Source organism: Bos indicus, chromosome 6 (genome assembly GCF_029378745.1).
Source record: "Bos indicus isolate NIAB-ARS_2022 breed Sahiwal x Tharparkar chromosome 6, NIAB-ARS_B.indTharparkar_mat_pri_1.0, whole genome shotgun sequence".
Taxonomy (NCBI): domain Eukaryota; kingdom Metazoa; phylum Chordata; class Mammalia; order Artiodactyla; family Bovidae; genus Bos; species Bos indicus.
In genome coordinates, this window is record NC_091765.1 from 24,441,210 (window position 1) to 24,466,787 (window position 25,578).

The window sequence follows — 25,578 nt, forward strand, 5'->3', positions numbered from 1 at the left end:
AGGTATTGTCTGCTCTTGAGAGCTTTACTGGTGGATAAATATGAGTTTGTTAGATTCGTAAAATGTTTAATGATACTGTGAATAAAAGGTGCATCATATAGAGGCTTATTATGATTGTCTGTGTCTGTACCATCATTATTTCCAGAATAACCAGTCTTGATTTTCCAAATAGAAAATATGTTTGCAAGTAAGAAGCAGTATGGCTGAAATATTAAGAAACTCATCTCTTTCTGTGTCTTCATCAAAAAATCTTTTGTAAATATCATATTAATGACAACTGTGGAAAGAGAAACATGGAAAGTCTACTTAACATAGAATTTTCTAATCCTTACAGGAATTTGAATCAACGAAGATTAGATCATCCCCTAAGTGGGATTTTATATAGTTGTTTCGTTTCCAGTTTTCCATGCCTTTCTCACACTTGATCTTTGTATGAAGCCTGCTGCCATCTTCAGAGACATGAGTCATGGTACTTAAGATGTTTTCACCATATTTTGGGCATCACAAGATACAGTAGGAGAAGAGGAGAATCTTGGCATGCACAGTTTTTACATTCTAAGACTTGACCTTTTGCAGTGGTTCGTTACATGTTTTAATTTAGCTTATGCACTAGGCTGACAGACCTCTCAGTATCTGATTTCATTTCGGCATTTTCCTTTCATTAAATATCCTGTATGTGTTTACCTGTGTATCTGTGTATGTGTGTCTAATATGTGTGTATATTTTCTATGAAAAATAATCTCCATAAAGAGATAACCAATCCCTTTGGAAGTAAGAAGTGATGAGTGATGACTTACAGCCAGAAAGAAAAAGAAAGAAAAGCTTTAGATAAAGTAAAGAATAAAGTGCCATGTTTTTTTAGGGATTTCTGTCTATACTATAAATGAATCCATCAAAAGTTCTTTACAGATACTAGTTAAAGTGAACATTAAATTATTTCAATGAATTTTCCAGATCTTGCCAACAAATGCTTAAATGAGAACTTAAAACTCTAGCAATAGCAGTAGAATGCCTACAGAAATGATCTTTGAGTTAAACAAAAGTAGAAGAAATTCAATCTTTTTTTTTTCTTTCTTTCTTTTTAGCGCACAAACCCTTGTTTGTGGTTGCCTGGAATATTTATCCCATTGTCATTCCTTTTGATGATAGACTTTGCCCCCCTCCCATCGATAAGAGGGAAGGGTCACATGAGCCAAGAATGGCCGGTCAGCGTTCCCTGCACACAGCACTTGATTCAGGAGTGAGTAGTGCCAGTCAGTTAATCCAGGGCTCAGTTTTGTTGGAAATGGTGGCTCTGCCTCTTAAGTCAGCATGCTGGCTGGACCCGATTTGGAAGATACTTTGAGGGAATCCTAACTTCAGTAACAGAAATTAATGTTTAGAGAGAAACTGATAGGAGAGTGAAAGGACAGCTTTGTTTAAGCCCAGATTCATTTGTGCCTGAAGTCAGTGATTATATTTTACTGTATTTTATGGGAGAGTAATGTGCTTAGTAATATTTGTGAATTGCAGAATTTTCCAAGAACTTGGGAGCATATCTTTCATGTGGCTTAAAGGTTCTGTGGTTCCTGTGCCCTCCCACCTGTGTGCTGACAAGCATTGAGACTTCATTGTTGTCTTCGAAGCTTTGATGTAGTCTAATTTTCTGTGTTTTTAAGAAATGTAGAAACTCTTTGTTTCAAATGCATTGTATTTACAAACTGTGGAAAACACTGTGCATCAGTTAATAATTCAGAAACCTGTGACTGTTTACTTGCTTGAATAATGAATGCCAGTTAATGGACTTTATAAATGATGGAAACTCAAAAGCATATAAATGAAAACATGCTACTCAACTCCAATGTAGTCATTTCTGTAGAACTTATATATATGTAATTTCTGTTTTAAATATTTCTGCAGTTATTTTTTTCTGATTCAGTCATGTTGTGGGAAAAAATGATGAATAAGAAAGCAAGGTTCCCCTGCTTGCACTTTTAAAAAACTTTTTATTTTGTATTGGGATAGTTTCAGGTGAACAGCAAAGGGAATCAGCCATACATAAACAGTATCCATTCTACCCCTTCTTGCGGTTTGCATCTGTATATGTCAAGTTGGGGCCATCAGCTACTCATTGCGCATGTGTGCACAGTCGCTTCAGCAACTCCATAGGCTTGTAGCCCACCAGGCTCCTCTGTCTATGGGATTCTCCAGGCAAGAATACTGGAGTGGGTTGTCATGCCCTCCTCCAGGGGATCTTCCCAACCCAAGGACTGAACCCGAGTCTCTTATGTCAGCTGCACTGGCATGTGGGTTCTTTACCACTGGTGTCACCTGGGAAGCCCAGCTACTCATTACCTACCCTTAAATAAAAGGTAAATTTTAGTATGTGATATCCAGAACTCTTTATCCAGGCTGATGATAGTTATTCTTTACCTTTGAAATATCATTGTAGTCATTTACTGGGGCCATGGGGTCGCTGAGGGTCGGACACAACTGAGCGACTTCACTTTCGCTTTTCACTTTCATGCCTTGGAGAAGGAAATGGCAACCCACTCCAGTGTTCTTGCCTGGAGAATCCCAGGGACGGGGGAGCCTGGTGGGCTGCCGTCTGTGGGGTCGCACAGAGTCAGATGCGACTAAAGTGACTTAGCAGCAGCAGCAGCAGAGGGATGGAGGCAGCTTCAATCAAACGAAGCTAAAAATAGCTATCATAGAGAAAAAGAACTTACCTTTCTTTGAGTTACTAATTGTATCAATTGCTACATTATCAGATCTCATCTTCCCAACCACAGTGCAAGGTAGCTGCTATTGTCCTTATTCTGCATATTAGGAACTTGAGGCTTAGAGAGGTAGCGTGACTTACCAGAGGTAAGGTAGAATATCTCTTGCCCAGATTCCTTCGGTGACTTCTCTTAGGATGAAGTTCAAACTTCTTGACTTGGATGAAAAAACTCTTATTCTCTGAACCTTCATCTTGAAAGCTTCATCTCTTTTCATTCCTTACCTAGACTCCAGGTTTATAGGCCACCTTTTACTTTCTAAAATTTGCCACAAGTTGTTTCTTCTTCTGTGAGTCCTATTCCCTCTTCCTGTTCTTATAATTCTGTATCTAAGTCCTCCTCCCTCTTAAGGTTTCGGCTAACATAGCGCATCCTCCAGGAAACTTCCCCAAGTCTACTGTGCCCACTGTGTGTTGTTCATAAATTCATTCAGCAGATATTTCTTGAGGATCCCCTTTGTACCAGGCACTGTCCAGGGCACTAGGAATATAACAGGGAACAACGAAGGAAAAGATCTCTTCCTTTATGGCTTTTACTCTAGTGTTATTATTAATAACCTGTTTAGTTCGGTATCCTTCATTAGCTGCATGAAAGCTTTGATTATATCTAAGTTGTTTTGTTGCATTCTTAGGGTCTAACACAATGGATTATTGTTGAAATGTTGCCGGCTTGAATATTTATCAAATCAGGTCACAGATGAATGACTTTACTTATTATGTCATTTATAATGGTTCTAATAGAAGTACAAGAATGTTCTATTTGGCCTCTTTTATCTTTTCACACTGTCACTATAACCATAGCAGACCTCATTGTCTTGTGACTGTATTATTGCAGTGAACCTCTAATTGGAATCAACCTTCTTTCAGTTTTTCTACACCATTGAATTTTCCATACATCTGCCAGAGTTATCTTCTTATATTACTGGAATTGTTCTCCTTCTTCAAACAACACGCTAAAAATCCAAGTCCCTTCATAATCTCATGATGCCTTTCTACTTGAATTTAACTTCTGCTGTTTCACATATACCTTCTGATCAATCCAAATTTTTTTGCAATCCACTTAGTCTGGTTCATTTTCACCTTCCTACCTAAAGATCTCTTTCTCTTATTCTCTCATTCTCAACTTATTACAAATGTTATAGCACTTCCTTCACTTCCCTTCAGTTCAGCCAATCTTCATTTCCATAATCTCTGACTTTTTATAAGACTTCTGTCTATATCAATAGTGTACTCATAAACAAGTTTCAAGCAGCAGAATCTACCCCATCTCCTGCTTCAACACACACACACACACACACACACACACACATATATATATATACAGGGAGGGAGAGAGTGGGAGAAAGAGAGTGAGAAAGAAAGAAACACTACCTGAAACTCCAAGAGATAAAAACAGTAAAAGTAGAGCTTATTGTAATAGTGACCCCTAAAGTTCCTCATGTCCCCTTCAGCTCTGCAGAACACATCTGAAGCCAGTATGTGACCTCAGCCACCCTGGTCTTTGTACAGTCTTACTCTCAGCAAGGGAAAGGTTGAAGGTGGTCACGATGACAGCACGGCTGAGAAGGAAATCAGTTATTGCCGAAACAGAAGTAAATGATCATACATACTACACCTGGCTCAGCACATGTTTCAAGCCCAACGTTTCTGGCTTCTAACCACTTCCCAGGAAACATCTGTAGAACACAGAGAGTACCATAGGATTTTTAGCCCCATCTGGTCCCTACTCATGTGTGCAAGTCTTATATCCTAAGTACATTTTATATTTCTTAAGGGAATTAATTGTATTTATGTTCCTTTAGTATAAAGTTATATTTTATATTTATATAAGCTTGTCTTCCTACCAGTGTGAAAGAATAGTGATTGTTTTTTAATTCACGATGAACAACCTATCACAAAGAAGGTACTTACTAAGTCCCTGTTATTTAGTCCTGAATAAAATATCCTCATTTCTGAAGTTAGCTGTTGTTTAGGATTATAAACGCTTTGTCCTATCTGACACGTGAACTCTCAGTATAAAGTATCAAAACACCCTAGGCAAAATCAAGTGTTCTTTTGTAAAATGTAGTTGAATTTGTGATGTGACTAATAACAGACATTTCATATTTTAAAAGATAGCCTTAAGTATTAACAACCTTAAAGATTTTGTTTAAAATGTGTTAAACAGGTATATAAAAGGTAGAAGGAGTTCTGGAAATTTAATGAGATAGATCTATAAGGAAATGCAACATGAAATTATGTGATTTTATAAAGCAAACTTTTCCCTAGTTAAAATCACCTAGTTTAGTAACTCACCAAACACATTATGAACATGTTCTTCATTTTTTTTTTATATTTTATCAAAGGAAAGAAAAAGAGTTGATTGATAATTCTGACTGGTCTTTTAGCCATTCAAATATATAACAAACATTCATCATTTCTAATTGATGAAAATTAAACTAAATTTTAAAGTATAGTTACTAATAGATCACAAGCTATGATGAGTTATCAGCAGCTATTTTTTGTTTTCCAAACACCTGCATTAGTTTGTGGTAATCGCTCGGTTTATATGCCATATATAACATGTTAGGAAAACATGATTTTTGCATAATTTAATTAGATACGTGTCATATGCTGAAGGAACGAGAAATGTGAGGCATAATTCATGCTCAGATTGGAGACATTCACATGTTTAAAGATACAAAACAATGCAAAGGCTCTATGGATTCTATGATTTCCATCAATTTAGGTAACTGTGACCCCTAATTATATTCATGAAGATTTACAAAATTGACAGCTTTTATCTTGGGAATATAATCAACCCTATAAGAGGAGTCTTCAGTGTGAGGGAAGATTAGGTCTGACAGAAATGTGAAATAACCTAGTACAGGTTTTCAAAAATCTCAATTGATACCCTTTTTGAAAATAAATAAAGCAATCTCATACCCTTTCTTAATGAATTTGAAATTTCAAAATAAAAAAAAAATCATTAATAAAAGTAAATGGAAAGTATTTGTAATTGGCTATTTATTTTTAGAAAAACTGTATGTGTTCCTCCCTCTGTTAAGAAATTTGACATGATAAACAGGTAATGAAATGATTTGCCCAGATGGGAGACCTAAGTGTTAAACCCATATTTCTTGATCATGAGTCAGTGCTCAGAAGTTTCAGGATGGAGAGAGAAATACTCTGATGTCAGGAAGACAATGCTTTTTCATACCATTTGTATATGCGTGCCTCCTCAAGTGTACTCTAAATTTCTTGAGACCACTCCTTGCATGCCTTCCATTTCTTCATTGTTCCAGTATAATCAGCACAAATAAAAAGTACTCAGCCTTTAATGTTGTTTATTTAGCATTTTAATACAGCACTTTAAGGAAATGTTTCATGTTTTATTCATTTTTCCCCCAGATATTCTAGAATATTTGCTTAATGAATGATAAACAAGGAAATGATCAATAGATTAAGGAAAACTAGGTACAATTAAGATAGGCTTATTGCCTTTGTCAGAATTACTTTACCAGAAATGTTTTTTCTTCACTAATTTTCAAATGAATGTGTTCTAACATGTCTGTGTGGTTCATATATTTTTAATAATTGCTGAATTAAGAATTAAAAGTTCCATTTCCAAATATGCCTCAGATAACAAATAAACATGTTTTTACTCACAAAATGGTATAATGAATAGAATATAATCAATCCTTCTTTCCATCAGGTAATTTAAGTATTATCTGTTAGAAAGAGCACTTACTAGCTTTGTTTACTTACTGCTTCTGCTGCTGCTAAGTCACTTCAGTCATGTCCAACTCTGTGCAACCCCATAGACGGCAGCCCACCAGGCTCCCCCGACCCTGGGATTCTCCAGGCAAGAACACTGGAGTAGGTTGCCGTTTCCTTCTCCAATGCATGAAAGTGAAAAGTGAAAGTGAAGTCACTCAGTCATGTCTGACTCTTAGCGACCCCATGGACTGCAGCCTACCAGACTCCTCTGCCCATGGGATTTTCCAGGCAAGAGTATTGGAGTGGGGTCCCATTGCCTTCTCCGAGTAGACATAAATAAAGTTGACCACTTCAAAGTCTGTGATAGGTAAAAACCCTTATATGAATATCCCCACTGCCTAAATTGCCAAATTAGTGATGAAAATATGGACTTTAGAATTAAATATCATTAGTTTGCTTTCCCTGAGTTTTAAAAATATTAAAAACAAAGTAATCTTTTACATTGTCAAAATTTGACAGATATCATAACTTAGAAGATTTTTCTTAACTGAGTTTTCCAGAAACCAAAGAAAAGTAGTTAAAAAAAAATCCATTTGGTGAAATACCTTACATTTTTTCTGTTTACTGTGTCACTTTCAGCTTTTAAAACATTACTGCCATTACACAGCCAAGGAACAGAGTGGTCTTGTAAATGAGCTCTGCTAACAAAAGAACATGAGACTAACTGGAAACATGGTGCTGTTGCTGGCTGAAAGATGGGGAATATCACTAAAGCCATTTGGAAATATTCCCACTCTTAGAAAATGGCAATTGTGGAACATGAGACCTAGTCTATTTGATTTCAGCCTTAACATCTTTCAACATATGATAGCATACATTTGGATAAAAAGTGAAAGAAAATAGAACAGTTTTGTGTATGTTTTATTTATGGCTACGTTGACTACAGGTATTTCTACATCAGTCTAAACCGGCAGAGATGTTTCTTAGTAGACAACCCCTGTAATAGTGGCTACATCTACCATTCACCTTGCATCAGTGCATTGCATGTGCTACGGCATGTTGAGCTTTTTTATTCATTTATATTGGTTCATTTAATTGAAAAAAAAAACTTATTTAAAAAAAAAAGGTCTATTATGAATCCTCTTACAGGTGTGGCATTGGAGAAGGAAATGGTAACTCACTCCAGTATTCTTGCCAGGGATATCCCACGGACAGTGGAGACAATGGAGTGAGTCACAGTTCATGGGGTTGCAAAAGAGTTGGACACGACTTGGCAATAAAACACCACCAACAACATAGATGAGGCATCTGAGGCCTCCTACAAATAGTTACACCAGTAGCAGTTTACAGGGGAAAACAGTCAAAAGCTTAAAGAATTGTAGTAAAAAAGAATAGAGTGCAACTGCATAAGAAGATTTGGAAAAGCCCATGCTTTCTTGAGATTGATAAAGCTGATTCAGAGAGAGTTAATAAGAAAGTGATTAACAAAAAAGTTACAGCTTATTGATTAAGCTGTAAACCTGGTATCAGTATTTTAGAAAGTGAAGAGAATAATCTTTCATTTATTAATAAATATATAAATATATGTTATTGAAGGAATATACACACAAAACCAAAACTCATGAACAGCAATTATGAAACTGAGCCTCACAGACTGTGTTTTCAACCATTGCATGCTTCTCACCCAGGAAAAAATAACATGTCCAAGAAAAAGCCAGAATTCAAAGTATAATGTGGCCACAGCTCCCAGAAAATTTTAAAAAGCAAAAAACCTTCCAGATATACCACTTTGAAAGAGCCAGGATGGGAATGCTAAGGCATAGACCTCTAACCCTAGGTCTGGTTACTATGATGGGAGCCCGTATTTCAGGATCCTGGAGGGGGTTCATGGAATCTGAAACCTGGTATCAGTATTTCAGAAAGTGAAGAGAACAATCTTTGATTTATCAATAAATATATAAATATATGTTATCAAGTTTAATTATTTGGGGATGAAATTACATCATCTCACAGATGATCCAGTACCTTTGATCATCTGGTAATGACAATCGAGGGTTTACTGAACTACATAATGTGGATAAATCCACATATCAAATAAGCTATAGTTTTCGGGACTGATCAAACTTGGACACATAAACAGAGTCATGACCAAATTTAATTAAATAACCCTGTAAGTATTGTACATATTACTTATTGTTTCTATTTACTAGTATCACAGCCATGACTGTGACTTAAAATAATTCAATAATGTTATTGATCTGTAACAGGCGTGTTGTTAAAATATGAATTTATGTTGAAATAGAAAAATAGTGATAACAGATGGAACAAATTCATTCTTATTCAATAAATTAGGTTATTCCAGTAAATAAAATTTGAAAAAAATCACAATAGTGAGAAGACTCATCTTTAAGGTAAAAAAAAAAAAAAAAAACAACATACATTTCAGTAATCAACTTTTCTGCTGATTAGAATACCTGGTGAATATACCATGGTGCTTAGTTCTTCTGTAAAACAGTTTAAAAATATAGACTCTTCTAGTTTTTTTTCCATCTGATTATAGTTATAACCTGAGATTGAGAGAATTCTTGAAGTATTCATATTTAGTACTGTATTGTTTCTATTGTATTATCTACTGTAATCTATAGTATACCCCACTCTTGTTTTTTCAGTTGTCCTGTTACATTTCTCATTAACACTGGCTAACAGTTTATCTTTGTAAAACGGTGTCAAAAATATAAAGAAAATGTTTGAAATTATTGCTGCTAATTTACACTACAGTTATTATTGTTTTATATTTAGCTTCATAACTTTTTTTTAATCCTTGAAATGTCACTACTTTGTGAATTTTAATTTGATTTAAAGGCTTTTCATTATTGTTTTATACTATCAAGCCCTGATTAAGAATTCATATTTTGTGCTTTATAAAGTACCTGATAAATGTGTAACATTTGAAAAATAGTATTCATTATGGCAAAAATATTATTTTGAAGTGTACCTCATTGATGAATTAAAACCTTGTTATTTTTTCTTATTCAGTTTATTTTATAGTTAATGAAGATTTCTAGATGTATAGTGAATGCCCTAATGAAACTCACTTTTATCTCAGTAATTGCTTCATTTCAGAAGTTTACACATTCTGCTAATGAACCACACATATTCAGGCTAGCTGGTGTGGATCTGAATTTACCATCCACTAAAGTTACACAAGCCTGGATTGTCAACAGGGGGAAGCAGATATGTGCTTGTGGTACCCGCTGTGTTTAGTATCTAACCAAACCTCTAAATGTAAGATCATTCTCTCCGAAACTGCAGATTTTGGAACAGAAGAAGTTGTAGCAGATAGAGGATTCAAAAACCAAACCAGTAAATTCAATAGGATAATCTCCTCATGCTGAGAATTATACACAATGTTAATTCCTTAACATTAGAAAGGGTATTGTCTTGGAAAAATGTGCCTATTATGGAAAAAATATTGGGTTGGATTAAATGAAGCTGAAAGTAGAGTGGACTTCTAATGGTGAAAATTGTTCAGCAACTCAGTAATGTCTTCTCTAAAAGAAAAATTACAATCTGTTAAGTTTTGTGAAAATTGGAAAAACTTGTAGCGGAAGTTATTCTACTTTATACAACCTTCCAAGATGATAAAAGCCAATATTTTGGAGGAACTAAATGATCTTTGTAGAAAAATAAATAGTGAGTCAAGAATTAAAAACACTTGACTTCTAAATCATAATACTGATGCCATTTTGAAATGCCAGTCCATGAAAAAATATTTTCACCTGCACTGTATTATTTGACTGTTTTTGTTGTTTTTAAAAACTCCTCTGTCTCTAGACATCCTAATTTCTATAGGCATTCTTTAACATAGAATTCTATGACATTTTAAAATTTTTGCTTAGCATCAGTAAAAAGTTGACCTATTGATGTTCCTTGAAGGATTTTCTTGGATATAGACAAGTAAACAGGGCCAAATGTGGATATAGACAAGTAAACAGGGCCAAATGTGTGGATCAGAGCATGAATTCAAAGCTTTTCAAAGTAGTTTTATGAGAAAGTATGTATTTTATTTTATCTTACACTTGTTAATGTGTCTCCCACTCAGGATGGAATCTGTAGCAGAGTTCTTTACAAACTCTCACTTGTGTAGCAAGTATACTGGGACTTCATCCTCATATGTTCAGTATGATCTACTTTTTACATTTTTCCAAGATAGCAATTTAGTTGCCAATGTGAATTTAGAAACAATAGAATTCGTTGAAAAATATTTAAATTAAAATATGGGTATACTTTCTTGCAGAATCATTAATTTAGGCATGCGTTCTTCATTACGCATATCATATACGCATAGTTGTTTTGAGCAACTATCCCTTTTCGACAGAGAGCGGCATTTCTCCTAGGAGATGCAAAGCATAGGCTTGATCTTCATTTTGGTTATCTTTCCAACTTGTCCTCCATACTATGAGCTTATTTTCTCAAGAGGCCATTTGTCCTCAATATGCTGGCTGGCCATTATCTTCTCTCCTTAGCAGTGTGCTCGTTCTAGGGACTCTTAGACTTGCCCTGTGACTGATTCATTGTCCAGTTTGTAGATCCCAAGAGCTTTCTCAGCTAACTACAAAGAGCCTCTTGTTCCTACCCCAGCTGTTTATTGCTGTTTCTCTTTAGCACTACTTTGCTGTAATCTACACTGAGAAATGTCTTGAACTTGTTTAATGACTTCCTAACTGGTACACTGACCACTAATCTCCAAATAATTCCTCCTTTATGGTGGGTGGCTTTATACACACACATACACATTTATATTTGTGTTTACATGTACATTAACCTCCTAAGTTTGTGATTTCAAGGTTTAATAACTAGCTCTCTAGCAATGATATGAGAAATAAAAGCTATTTCCTTTCCCAAGAAACAAAGACAGAATTTTTCTGCATGTTATTTTGTTTCCCCCTTCAAAATTCCGTGCCCTTCTTCAGAAGACTTAGGTCAAAAATTATTGAGACCACTCGTGTGAGGGTCATTTTCAATAAATTTTCATTTACTATGGGCTAAGAATCACTAGGGGATGGAAATAGTATTAAAAGGCAATTACTCAAAAGTGATTGTTTGCTTTGGTATTACTTATTAGTTGGTTATTTAGGCATAATTTATGTATTTTCTAATAGTAGATGAGAGAAAAGTAAAAAAAAAAAAAAAAACATGTAAGCATCACAGGATGTTAGTCCCTCTTGCACTGTTTGGTTTACTGAGGATGTTAGAACAGCCATTCAAAACCACTTCGTCACCTGACTTAGAAAAAGAACCAAGAAGAAGGTAATGACAACCTTCTCAATAACTCGATTCTACTGCTCAGTGTTCATGGTAGTTCTTACTTGTCCAGTATAAAAACAAGCGGAGGACTTATTGCGTCTCACAGGAAAAGTAATCATCATGATGTAGCACATCAGGAATGGATTAGGGTACTAGTGGTCCAGAAAAAACTCATGTTTCTTTTCATTGATGTGTTAATTTCATTAACTGTTGTAACTATATATTTCTTATAGAAACATGTATAAGTCTGGTCATAATGTATTGAAGACATAATATGTATTTTTGTACATTCATTCAGATGGATGGATAATTTCATAGAGATGAGGAGTGCTTTCATCACATGTCCTGTGTTCCTATAATTTTGGTGCTTTTTCAGTATAGTAGGGCTTTCAAGCCTGGCCCCTAGTCAAGTTCCTGCCTGCCAGCAGTGTTCCATTGGAAACGAGAAGCAAATAATGGGAAGCTGGGGGAATATGGGAAGCAGGAGTATTTGGTGAAGAATGAGCTTGCCTTGAAGGTATAATAGAACTTGTCAAAGCCTGTTTGTTCTAGAAGTGCTGTTAAAACCAATGACATTGAAGATGAAAGGACCTGGCCTCATAGGGAGTTACAGGCTGTGAGCAACCAAGCACATGGTTTGCCTCATTAGCTAAAATTTGTTGGACTTTATTTCTCTCAATGTTTTAGGTACCCAAGAGGATGGAAGGTGGGGTCTATGGCATTGCATAGATGGAAGGTTACTGGGCTGTACTTTTCACTTAACCTGACATGGTACCCTTCCCTCTGTGTGATGTCCTGACCCCACCCTCCATCCTTTGGGTACTGAAGCATGGATACCTCAGTATGGTGGTCACTCTCTTCTTGATTTTTGAAATCAAAATAGTGAATGTTCCCAAATATTAGGACTTTAGGATGAATTCTTTATCTGAAAGCTGAAATGCACAAGGCCTGAGCAATAGCCACATTCAAATGCACAAATAAGTGTGCTCTTTTTTATCACTTGTCTTAGATTCATCCCTCTGTCCTAGACTCCATCAAACAATCACTTCAATAGCATCCTTTCAGGTAATAAGAATTTCTGATCTCACACCAACCTGGGATTAGCATTGAACAAAATCGCCTTTCCAATATGTGTTTCTCCCACCTGTGCATACTGTGAGGGGAACCACACAAGCATGCAGAATGTGGGCTCAGTCTGCTAAGACAGAGGGTGGAAAGCATTGGTCTTTCATCTTACTAGCTAGATAACTTCCACTGAAGAGCTTGTTATCAGTCTGCATCTCTTGAGATTCTGATTCGGGACCCGGGAATCTGTAGTTTCAAAGCTCTACAAGTGTCTCTGGTGTAGAACCAGGGAAAGAAACCACCATAACCTGCATGGAGGTCCCTCATTCTCCCCCAGTCTTGCCACAATACTGTTTTGAAAGCTGTGACTTGAAAGGCTTAAAACAAGTACCATCTCAGACAAGTTGAGGACCTTCAGCTTCCACCAGAGCAAACTCCCACTGTGGTCCATCTCTGTCGGTCTGAGGAGCCCCTCAAAAGCTTGACTTCTGTAATGAGTGGGTTTCCAAATTCAGCACAGCACAGGCCCAGTGAAGAATTCTAGGGTAGCACATTTCTCTACCACTGGGTGGTAGGCACTGTTCTCCATGTCTGGGTTACAGTGAACAAGAGCTGACAGCTTCTCACAGGTTATAGTTTTATAGAGCTTATAGTCCAGTGGGAAGAATCAGGGAAGAAACAGACATGCAAATTAATCAGCTAGATTATTCCTGAGAGTAATAAGTACTATGAAAAAAGTAAAACAAGTTAATGGAAAGAAGAAGAATGCTTTTGGAAAGAAGTATACTGACAAATAGCTGAGACTTACTGGATGGAAAAGGGTCAGCCTGTGGATGTACAAGAAGGAAACATGGCCTATTTGAGACAGAGAAGACTGGCATCTACTGAATAAGAAAAGCGATAGGATGGTGACCTAATAGACATAAAAATGATTTTGAAAAACAAAGAAGATACATAGTTTTCACTTAAACTGATCTGGGAAATCCTTAAACCTTAGTCAAAATATCTCAGTTATTCAGGTATATTTTATTTGAGCTACTGTTTTCTTTCATGTGGCTTTGAGAATTTTTTATGATTGTATATGCAAGTTGCTTTTCTTTGCTGAAGATTATCATAAGTGGTCCTTACTGAAAAAGCATGATTTGAATTGTGTGGCTGGTGTAAGGTAAAGTCAGTGATAGTGTGACCATCCTACTAGTAACTGAATTTCAGGGTATCTTGTTTCCCATGCCAGCTTTACAGCAGTTGCTCCCTGCTCTTTTATATCACCAAGCCAAGATCCAGTAATTGTGCTGATCTTGTATTGATATCTCTTATCACAAAGTTACTATAAGCCAAAAAGAAGAGCTTACTTTCCAGTTTTTATAAAATTGAATTCACAATGATGTAATTCTGTACTCCAGTGAAAGAAAAGTTGTCCTTAATGTCTACATCATCTAAAGCCCATGTATTTATAAAATTGTGTGATTCTGGTTGCCAGATTATGCTGCAATTGTATGTCAGTAATTCCAAGTTCATGGTCCACAACCTGAATTACTGTCTTGGTATTTGTCATTGACATGACGATATAAAAAATAATGATGCATGAATTTCCAGCCATGGCCAGGAATTGAAATGGAGGCATGGAAAGGGAAAGAGAGGATAGGAGGGGAGGAAAAAGTGAAGACGATGCTCCAGAATGGTTTTCATTCCTCCTTCCTCCTTTACCCCGAGCACCAAAATCCCATCCTTTCTGGTACCTTGATATTTTTGATACAACTATTTTGAAATGCCACTTTGATCTCATAGTTTTCAAGTTCATATCAGGTTTCAAGAATTCTTCTAATTCCATTACATTATTGATGCCTTTAATTCTCACAATAACCAAGTAAGTTAAAGTACCAGTATCATCCCATTTTATACATGAATACATTGAGGCTCAGAGAAGTTGAATAACTTATCCAGAATCTCTCAGGATTAAAGCCTGAGGGTCTCTTACATGGCAAAAATGGGAATTTATATGGCATTTTTATTCATCCATTGTTTAACAGTATTTTTTTTAAATCAGTGAATCCCTTTGATTCATATTTCCTTCTGTCAGCTTTCATCAGATAAAGGGATAAAGTTTAAGATATTTCAGCTTGCTTTCGACTGCAGCATAGAATTTATTAAGATAGCAAGTGTCCTTTGACGTCTTGATTTCCTATTCACTGATACATTCATTCTGTCAACCTCTTAGCATGAAAGAAATAACCAAATCATGTTCATCATTCAAGCATAAAATTGTCTTCAAATATTAAATATATACACATATGTAAACCCTATAAAATGTCAAAGATATTATAACATGATAGTTGACAGCAAAAGCTTTGAATTAGACAAATCTGAATTGAAACTCTGTATCATTCATTTTTAACAGTGATCTTGCCCAGCCACATAACCATAATGGAGATAAGATTTATTTTTTAGAGATTTAAAAGTAGCAGATGAAATTGTAAGTACTGAATAAGTGACTTTTAAAATGAGAGACTACATAGCTTTTAAGAACTTTTAAAGAGAAAGTGAGAAAGTTAAGAAATTGCAATACCCAGCGATTTTTTTTTTTTTTACTGTTTTATAGGATTTCATTTCAAAATTTGAAAAAAGTTTGACATCTGATACTAGGGTCGATCTTATAAAAATGCTCATTTATGATATCAGTTTAAATTTAATTGGTTTTTTTCTTTCTCAGTGATACCTAAAATAAAGATGTGTTTTATAATTGATGACATTTTAGAGTCAAATACAATTTTTATAATGCATATCAAGTTTTCTTCAGGAGGCTGCTGCTGCTGCTGCTAAGTCGCTTCAGTCGTGTCCTGTACTAGATATATATTTAGACATCAGTATATAGATTATGCCTAATTCTTTGACTCTCTTTGACACATCTGCAAGAGGAAAACCTATTCCATGACATTGTTAGTATTAAATTACAAAATGTGTATAAAACTGTCAGCATAGTGTCTGGTGCAGAATTGTTAAACGTACAACAATAATAGCTATTATTATTATTGTTGTTACATTTCCATTTACTGTGAAGGGGTGAAGACCTGGACACAAAGCAAGGTTTGCCACAAATTAACTTTGGAAACTCTGTCTTACTTTCCTGTTTTGCAAAAGAATGTTTGGCTAAGATGGCCTCTGAATTCCTTCTGGCTCTAAGATTTTGTAATTTTATTATCTAATTCAAAAATGGAACATAATATAACCATAAAATGAATTTTATTTGTTTCTTTCAGTTTGTGGGGACATCCATGGACAATTCTTTGACTTGATGAAACTCTTTGAAGTGGGGGGATCTCCTGCCAACACTCGCTACCTCTTCTTAGGGGACTATGTTGACAGAGGGTACTTCAGTATCGAAGTAAGTCTGCATGATTCCTTTTAGCTGTTCAGTAATGGATTAACACTATTTTAGCAAAATAAAAGTGGTGAATATTATTGTGTTAAATAAATCCCTAGTCTTTAACAATAAACTTTTATTATATATTCCTATTTTTCATTGATTCCTATATGCTTTTTATTGCATAGCAATGTCAAGGAATTGGCTAATAGTAAGATTTTGCCTTTTGTACTTTTTACAAATTTGCAACTTTGCAAAAATTGCATCATATTTTACATTAGATAATTCTGTTTCCTCTTGAGAGAACTAATCAAAGTCGATTAAATAAACAGATTTGTGTAGTTATATCTTATGAGGCACTAAGTTATTTTTGTAAATGGATAATCAAGTGCATGTCTGTCTGTGTGCATTTGTGTGTGAGTATGTGTGAGTACACTTACAGCTGCTGTGTTTTGTCTTGTATGGCACCTGTCATCTAATTAGGGTTATTTGTCAAAATCATTTATTAAAACAAAACAGATAACCTTTGAGTAGAGGTTCATCCTCAGCCTCCCAACTGCTTCTGTTTCAGGTAAGTAGAAGTTACATTCACAATAAAGTCAAGGGTCTTGTTTTATTCACACCTTTGCTCTTCTTCCTGGTACTTAATACAGTGTTTCATACATAGAAATATCTTATAAATACTTATTAAAAGAAATAATTATAAATAAGAATAAGTTTTAAAGAGCTCATGCTATAGCAGATGACATCATATGTACTCTTGGAAATAATACTTTAAAAACGAAAACAATTATTCTTAAGTAAAGAGAGAAATCAAATTTACTGAAGACCCACACCAATGTAATACATTCATAGTAATCATTTATAAAAGAATTCTAGGTTTTTAAATTTTATCATAATATTTTATTACAGGAATATTTAATGTTTAAAAACATCACTCTTAGACAGCTTTTACTTTGAAACTGTTATACTAACTTTTGAGGGGGGTGGTATTCCAATTCAGTTCACCTCCAGTCATTGACCATATGTATGTGTGTCTGTGGTGTGTGTGTATATATATATATATATACACACACATTGTATATAGTCATCAATATATTAACCGCATTTAAAGATCACGTTTCTTAATGATTCATGGTGATGAGGGAGGGTTGTATAAGTTCACAGAAAGGAAATACATTTAGGTATTTCTACCATTTAGTAAGTAAGTTTTATCAAGCACATAAAATGTATAGGCACGGTAATTGAGAATTTAAAGAAATATACATCCTTGCTCTCTAGAAGCCTAAATCAATACAGGAAAATGTAACTATAAAAAGCTCTATAGAATCAGAAGTCTAAAACAGATAGTCATCCAGGATTCAATTGTTATTTGAACTGGTTATTAAAATCTTGGGATAAAAGGGGTACAGAAGATAATTATCACTGGAATATAGAAATTTGGGAGAATTTTGAGAGCATATATGGCTGGGATAAGAAACAAAGAACAAGTAAGATTTAGCTCAGAGGAAAACTGAAGTGAGAAAAGCACAGAAGAATTAATTAAGAAACCTTGTAAAACCTCATTCATGGGCTAACTTCACCAACATGGCAGAGAAGTGTGATGGAGTACAAATTTTGTAAGACCTTTGTATCACTTTAGGGCTAGTATCTGCCAAGAGTAAAGAAAAAAATAATGGTGGTTTTGAACAGAAGTTTATTTCTCTCTCAAGTAGAAACCCATAGATGGGTGGACCATGGCTGGTGTGACTCAGTCTGGCCCCAGGGCCCAGGCTCTCTGCCTTATTGATCTGATGAGTGTGACCTCCTTCCAAAGTCAACCTCATGACCCAAGAGGTTGGGTCACACCAGCTTCAGCCCTCATGTTCTCACATTACATGCAGCTCAAAGGAAAAGAAGAAAGAAAGAGTATGCCTTCTCATTTGAGGACGTTTTCCAGAAGGGGCATAGTTATTTCCTGTGGGCCAGAGTTTGTTGACATGGCTAAATGTGATTTCCATGTGTAGACAGATTTGGAAAAGACTGCAGTAGACAGAAAACAGCAATGGGAGGGAAAGAGTTTCTGTTACTTCCCTTAAATTAAGGTTATGTGGAATCTAAGTAAATATTTTAAAAAATTATTTTAGTAACTCAAATTGACATATTCATTTGACATTTATATGTTCCTATAAAAGGTTCTGAGAATAAATGCAATCGGTGTACTATATACTTCCTTTGAATCTCATCTTTTAAGCAAAGAATGGCGAAGACTCTCCTGTAGGGACTGATTATTTTTATCAGCCAAATGATAGAGTGTTGTGTTAGAATTTTTTCTCTTAACCTTAACAGTCTTATTTACCTCTTGAAACTTCACAAACTCTCTCTAATTAGAGCTTTTTTAGAACTGTTTCTTTAAAGTAAAGAAGTTGAGAAGCAGTAATCACTAACTGGTTCCTCAGTAGATTTTAATTTTAGTCTACAATTAATCTAGATACTTGAACTATGATAGTTTATATAATATATATTAGTATCTTCTGCAATTTAAGCAAAGAATAAAAATCTGAAAACAAATGTTGGGGAAATACCAAATGTGGTGACCAGAGGACATTTAAAAGTTCTGAGATGCATGTACCATATTTCCCAACTTTAAAAACAGCTCTTTAATTAAACTTTAAAGTCTGAGAGTACAGCCCCAGGGACTTGCCACATGCACAGAAAATGACAAAAATGTGATGGCCTTATAAGTAAAAATGATCCATTTTGATTAGATTATGATCTTTGAGGGGTTTGAGGATGGCTCAGTGATACCATCCTATTTAAAACAGAACAGTCATTTATATAAAATATACTTACTGAAGATACTGTGAGGTTTTTCATTGTGGATTAAGGAAACTGACATTGTTTGCAAGTTAGAAATGGTATTGTTTGCCTAGTATAAATGATCTCATTTATTCCTCATAGCTCTGCAAGGAGCTTGTGAATGTCTTCCTTTCCAGCCTGCAGAAACCAAGGCCCAGAGAGACTCACACACACAGTAAATGGCAGTGCCAAGATTCAAAGTCTGTGCTCTTTCCAATATCCCATGCCTTGGCCATATATTCACTAAACGAGCCATAAAAAAATGTACACGTAGGTGATGTGGACACTTTTACATACTGTTTTATTAATTTACAGATGTGCAAACATGCACACATAGTCCACTCCCTCACCAGTATAATCTAAAGGGCAAACCTGTTGGTTTAAGACAAATCCTAAAATGAGAGCTCAGTTTTCCAGAGTGTAATATCTCCTAACAGACGTCCTGATTCATCTTAATTCCGAGTTCCACTACAAGTCTTCTCCTTCGGCTGTTCTCTGGGCAAAGAAGAGCACTTAAGTTTAATTTTTACCAAATTAGCTTTGAAGAGTAGGTTCAGATTTCATATAGTCTCAGCTGGGCAGTATTTACAGGCACTGGGTAATGTGTTCTGGGCAGTACATGAAGCCCATTTTATGAACTCCCTCCTCGCCTCTCCTCCACTCTTCTTCTGCCAAAATTAGAAATTGTTCCCCACAAAGTTAAACCCAACTAAAACAAGCAAACTTTTGAGTAGTGATAAGAGAGGTAATTTTGCCTGGGGGTCGTAATTTGTCTCACATTGAATACCATCCTTTTTCTGATGCTGGCATTATGCTGTCTAATCTCTTTGTGTCTGTGTCTGTGTGTGTGTGTGTGCACACACATATAACCTTATGTATATATAGGTTCATGGCTGAATGTATTTCTCTGAGAATGCAGGGAAAACTCAGAATTGGAAGAAGAGGCACACACAGCTGTTTCCTTCTAGTCACTTCATCGGGTTCCCTTTTTAGCCATTCTGCACTGCAAGACATTGCCTTGAGCCCCTCCCACAGCACTAATAACTGGAGCTCAGCCCAGGCCTCAGACTCCTTTAAGTAGGAAGAATTGTATTTACTAGCTGTGAACCCATAGACTAGAATGAACCACGGTACGTCAGGCAATGTTCTGTGCTTCTGCCTGAGAATAACAAGCAAACAGTACAGCAGGTGATGTTAGGTGACAGAGTGATGCCACAGACATGAGGAAGGAATTGTTTGGCTGTCTCCTTGAATCTGAGGGTCTTTATAGTGCATCGCTAGGCCCAGTGCTGCTTCTCTGTGTGCTTGTCAGACCAGGCAAATAATGGCTTAGAGGAGCAGCATTTGACATTTCAGAAATCTGGATCTTTTCCCAGCCGATACACATCCCTCACTTGATCATCCTGTGACTGAGAGACAGCATTTTTGACTGGAATGTTTCATAGCATGTATGGTTATTTTAGGGAGTTGCTTGATATATATCTGAAGCTGAATATATATATATACACATACAGATGTTTACTTTCTTGCTTCTTCTTTTACATCCTTCTTGACTCCCCTATACAAGTTTTTAAGAATAAATCACAAAGTAAATCATTGCACTGCTATAGTTGAGCCAATTAAACTAATGAAGAAAATTATATCCTTAGTGCTGCTTCACTGAAGAAGATAGATACATAAGAGAAAACTATGTCTATGATAATAATTAATAAAAAGATTAGAGGATGCTCAAATCTTTTGTATTTACAAAACCAAGCTAATTTTAAATTATAAAGTGAAAGTGAAGTCTCTCCGTCATGTCTGACTGTTTGCAACCCCGTGAACTGTAGCCTACCAGGCTCCTCGGTCCTTGGGATTTTCCAGGCAAGAGTACTGGAGTGGGCTGCCATTTCCTTCTCCAGGGGATCTTCCCGGTCCAGGGATCAAACCCTGGTCTCCCGCATTGTAGGCAGACGCTTTACCATCTCAGCCACCAGGGAAGTCCAAGTTAAATTGTAAATAACTGTTTAATTACTTAGACTGAAAAAAATACTGTTGTTGAAAGTGATTAGTGCAACTGATTTACATATCACCATGCAAAAAAAGCCAGTTGAACTTGCCTCTCTGTTCCTACCTTACTCAGTAAATCCAATGAAAATTTTATTCATATTAGCCATCTGATACCACATGGACCAAAAAAACAGCTATTTAACTAATTTTTATTTCATTGTTTATTAATGGTGATAATGTTTTACATGGGGTTTCTTTCTTTCTTTTTTTTTTTCTTTTAAAGAATATCAAGTTGTAATTTTAAGCTCTTCAGATCTCCAGAATGTTAGAACTTTAGATGACAAAATAGTTGCGAGCAAGGCAGAGTTGTGCTTGGCAGCTCTCTCCCACCAGATGTTGAGGGCGAAGGCTGGCGGGGCTCCACTCTCCAATCCACCCTTGCCCTGTCATTTACCATGCCACTTATTCCATATTGGCTGCATTTGTGGTTTTGTTCAGTGTTTGGGAAGATATTTTATTCTCGCCACAGGGGAGAGGGAAATAAAATGTGAAAAGAGGACTCTTATTTTTAGGGTCTTCTGAGCCAAGAATTTGGAAATTGAGTTTTCTTTAGTGTTTTCTTTCCTCCTCTCCTCCTCCTCCCTCCCTTCCTTTTTCTCTCTGTCATCTCTCTTTTCTCTCCCCCATTCGCTCTCTGCTCCCTCTCCTTTCTGGCTGTCTTCCTTCTCATTTATAGGAAAGGAGTCACTATTTCCTAAATTTCTACTACATGCAGGGAGCTTTATGTCCATTACATAATAAGGGATATGAAATGTGTATTGAATCGTTGAAAAGGTAAATAGATATGATAAGGAAACCATAGAACCTTTGAGTTTTCAGTTATAAAAGAGCTACAGTAATTAAGACTAGAGGTGATAAAGCCATGTGCTGATGTCAAAACATGATCTTTAACAGATGGCAGAAAAAGAGTATGTGGGCTGTAGATTGTGATTCCTCTGGTAGCATCTGAGTGGGGTTAACAGATGGCAGAAAAAGAATATATGGGCTCTAGAATGTGATTCCTTTGGTAGTATCTGAGTGGGGTTAAGTTGCAGTTTAGATTTTTGTTGGAGAGATTATAGCTTTGCTTTAAAATAAATTGTTATAGGTAAAACTAATCTAAAGAGTTCGGAACTGTGGTAACGTTTTCCAAAGGGTATTGACTGGAGGAGGGCACAAAAGAGCCATCTGGATGCTGAAATGTAACTGAATCTGGGTGGTGGTTTCATGGGAATATACATATGGAAAAATTCATTGACTGGTACATTTAAGATATATACATTTCACTGGATATAAATTATACCTTAGTGAAAACAAAAAACAAAATCTTTTAAAAAAGTAACTACAATATAGCCAAAGCACATAGTCTCTCCCCCACTATATGCCTTAAATACAATTTCAACAAGTGAATGTAATTTTTAAAGAATTTCACATACCCATTCCTATTCCAAATCAAACATCCAGTGTTAGCGATCTATTTGGGAAAAATATAACATATATAATTTATAATTTAATTTATATTTTTATAGATTTGTTTTTATAAAAATATTTTTATAAATATTTTTATAAAAATATAAATGTTTTATATAAATATATTTTTATAAATTTATTTTTTATAATTTTAAATTGCACTATTTATACATAATATATAAACAAAATATACATATGATACAATCATATAAATTTAAAATGAGAATAGCTTTCACATTGATGTTAATAACAGTGTATATCTTCTCTGAAATGTGAGACAAGCTTGATAATACACATTTGTTTTGCTAGAACATTGTAAGTGCACCTCTAAACCTGATACGTAAGAGAGACTCATTGAGCCACCTACTACCCACTGAGATAATAGGGGATTTTTACACTTATCAAAAGATCATAATCCTTCCATTTGGTCAATTGGTCAACTTCTCAGAAATAGTAATATCATCTTTCACATGAACTTTAGGTAATAATTATAAGCACAAACTAATCATTGTAAAATTATTTAATGTAACATATATATTTAAAATTTGATGTTAGCTCATCATTTTTGTTTGTTCAATTATAATTACATAGTTGGGGACAGTATCTGGCTTGAACAACTCAATAATACATATTTTTTCTTTCTTTAAAACTAGGGCTATGTATTCAAACATTTACTTCCATTGACTTAATAAGTAATCATATAGGCTGACAAATGATGACTGTTCACAGGTAGCACCACAGATGAACTGCCAATGGCTTGACCCTCATTCCTGCCATGTGTTAGAAAGCTCATTATTAAGTGTAAATATTGCCTTATTTGGGGTTTTAGATTTTAGTAACTAGAATCAGACTTGTCTCAATATTCTTCTGGTTCTTTAGCTTCACTTTCCGAATAAAGTTCATGAGAATAAAAAAGCACACTTGTTTTCAGTGTGATTTTTCTCTTCCCTGTGGATTTTTAATGAATGCTATTTGAGGATAATGAAATTTATATTAATACTTGAGTATCCCAGTTATCTTTATTCACCCTTCTGGAAGACTGTGTCAATGTAGGTTGATTCCAAGCCTCATTTTTATACAAACTGCAATACACAACTACTTATTTTGTGAGTTTTAAGGTATATGAAAAGTTTCCCCTAGCTGTCAACAGCATGTGTAGTGAGATTCCCTGGCCTTCATTTTGATTACAATTATATATGAAATGAAAAGCTCAAGGCTTTAAATACCAAAAGCACTGAAATAAGAGACAAGATAATGGGAGAGGAGACTAGTAAAGGAGAGAAGAACATAACAGAAAATAGAGACACAATCCAGGTTAGCCTGAGCTTGTCAGTGTTCGCTTCCAAATTTTGTCAGGCCTTTCCTTGCTAATTTTTCCATTTCTATTCAAAATAATTAGCTTTACAAAGAGAAGTGGCTTTATTTTATTTATTAGCTGTTCATCACATTTCTTCTCATACTTTTACACTGGTATATTTTCATTTTTAATATATTTTCATTTTGGTTTTATCCAGTAGACTGTATGTACTCCATTGTTTGTTTGCGTGTGTTGTCTAGATCCCCAGTGTGATGTTTATATTTTAGTATAGGTGAACATTTGGAGAAGGAAATGGCAACCCACTCCAGTGTTCCTGCCTGGAGAATCCTGTGGACAGAGGAGCCTGGCAGGGTACAGTCCATGGGTTGGCGAAAGATTTGGACACAGTTGAGCGACTGAGCACACACGGATGAACCTGGCTTGGTACCGAAAGAATGTTTCTGTTTGATTTTCAGTATCTTCCTTAAAAAAAACTTAGTCTTTTGGAGACTTTTGGTCATACTAGCACATTTTGTTCATGTCTTCCTGGTGTGTGAGCCAAAGTATGTGTAACTATAATGGAAAATATTTATTTTTATATTATTCTTTTTTTTCTCAGTGTGTGCTGTATTTGTGGGCTTTGAAAATTCTTTACCCCAAAACACTGTTTTTACTTCGTGGAAATCATGAATGTAGACATCTAACAGAGTATTTCACATTTAAACAAGAATGTAAGTATACTTCTGGTTTCTCTTTTAACATCGTGTATACTAAATAGTAATTTTAATCCATACAGAGTTTTACATTATGATCCATTGCTTAAAAGTAAGAAGCTCAAAAATGAGACCATATCATTTCATATTACTTTCTGAGCATAGCGAGTTAAGAGAATTAAGAATTTCTTTTAAAATTATAAGTTCTTTATAAATGATATAAAATTGGAATTAATATTTGATGTGATTTAGCCTAAGGTTTAGAAAAGGCACAGGAACCAGAGATCAAATTGTCAGCATTCATTGGATCATAGAAAAAGCAAGGGGTTTCCAGAAAATCATCTAAGCCAAAGCTTTTGGTTGTATGGATAACAATAGACTGTGGAAAATTCTTAAACAGATGGGAATACCAGTTCACCTTACCTGCTTCCTGAGAAACCTGTATGCAGGTCAGGAAGCAATAGCTAGAACTGGACATGAAACAACTGACTGGTTCCAAATTGGTAAAGGGATACATCAAGACTGTATATGTCACCGTGCTTATTTAACTTATATGCAGAGTATATCATGTGAAATGCTGGGCTACATGAATCACAAGCTGGAATCAAGATTGCCAGGAGAAATATCAACAATCTCAGATATGAAGATGACACCACCCTTATGGCAGAAAGTGAAGAGGCACTAAAGAGCCTCTTGATGAGGGTGAAAGAGGAAAGTGAAAGAGCTGGTTTAAAACTCAGCCCTCAAAAAATGAAGATAATGGCATCTGGTCTCATCACTTCATGGCAAATAGAAGGGGGAAAAGTAGAAGCAGTTACAGATTTTATTTTCTTGGTCTCCAAAATCATTGCAGATGGTGACTACAGCTATGAAATTGAAAGATGCTTGCTGCTAGAAAGAAAAGCATTTTAATCTGCTGTCTAGGTTGTGACAAACCTAGACAGCAGATTAAAAGATGCTTGTTCCTAGGAAGAAAAACTGAAAACCTAGACTGCATATGAAAAAGCAGAGACATCATTTGGATGACAAAGGTCCATATGGT

General features: G+C 35.4%; 1 protein-coding gene across 2 annotated transcripts in view; it reads left to right on the top strand.

The window, feature by feature from the left end:
* PPP3CA (protein phosphatase 3 catalytic subunit alpha) overlaps positions 1 to 25,578 on the top strand; it is a 325,334-nt gene that overhangs the window by 231,229 nt on the left and 68,527 nt on the right. For both annotated transcript variants that reach the window (XM_019962387.2, XM_019962388.2), the window contains exons 3-4: positions 16,087 to 16,211; positions 24,443 to 24,554. In XM_019962387.2, coding sequence (XP_019817946.1) covers positions 16,087 to 16,211; positions 24,443 to 24,554 — 237 coding nt within the window. The remainder of the gene's footprint in view (positions 1 to 16,086; positions 16,212 to 24,442; positions 24,555 to 25,578) is intronic.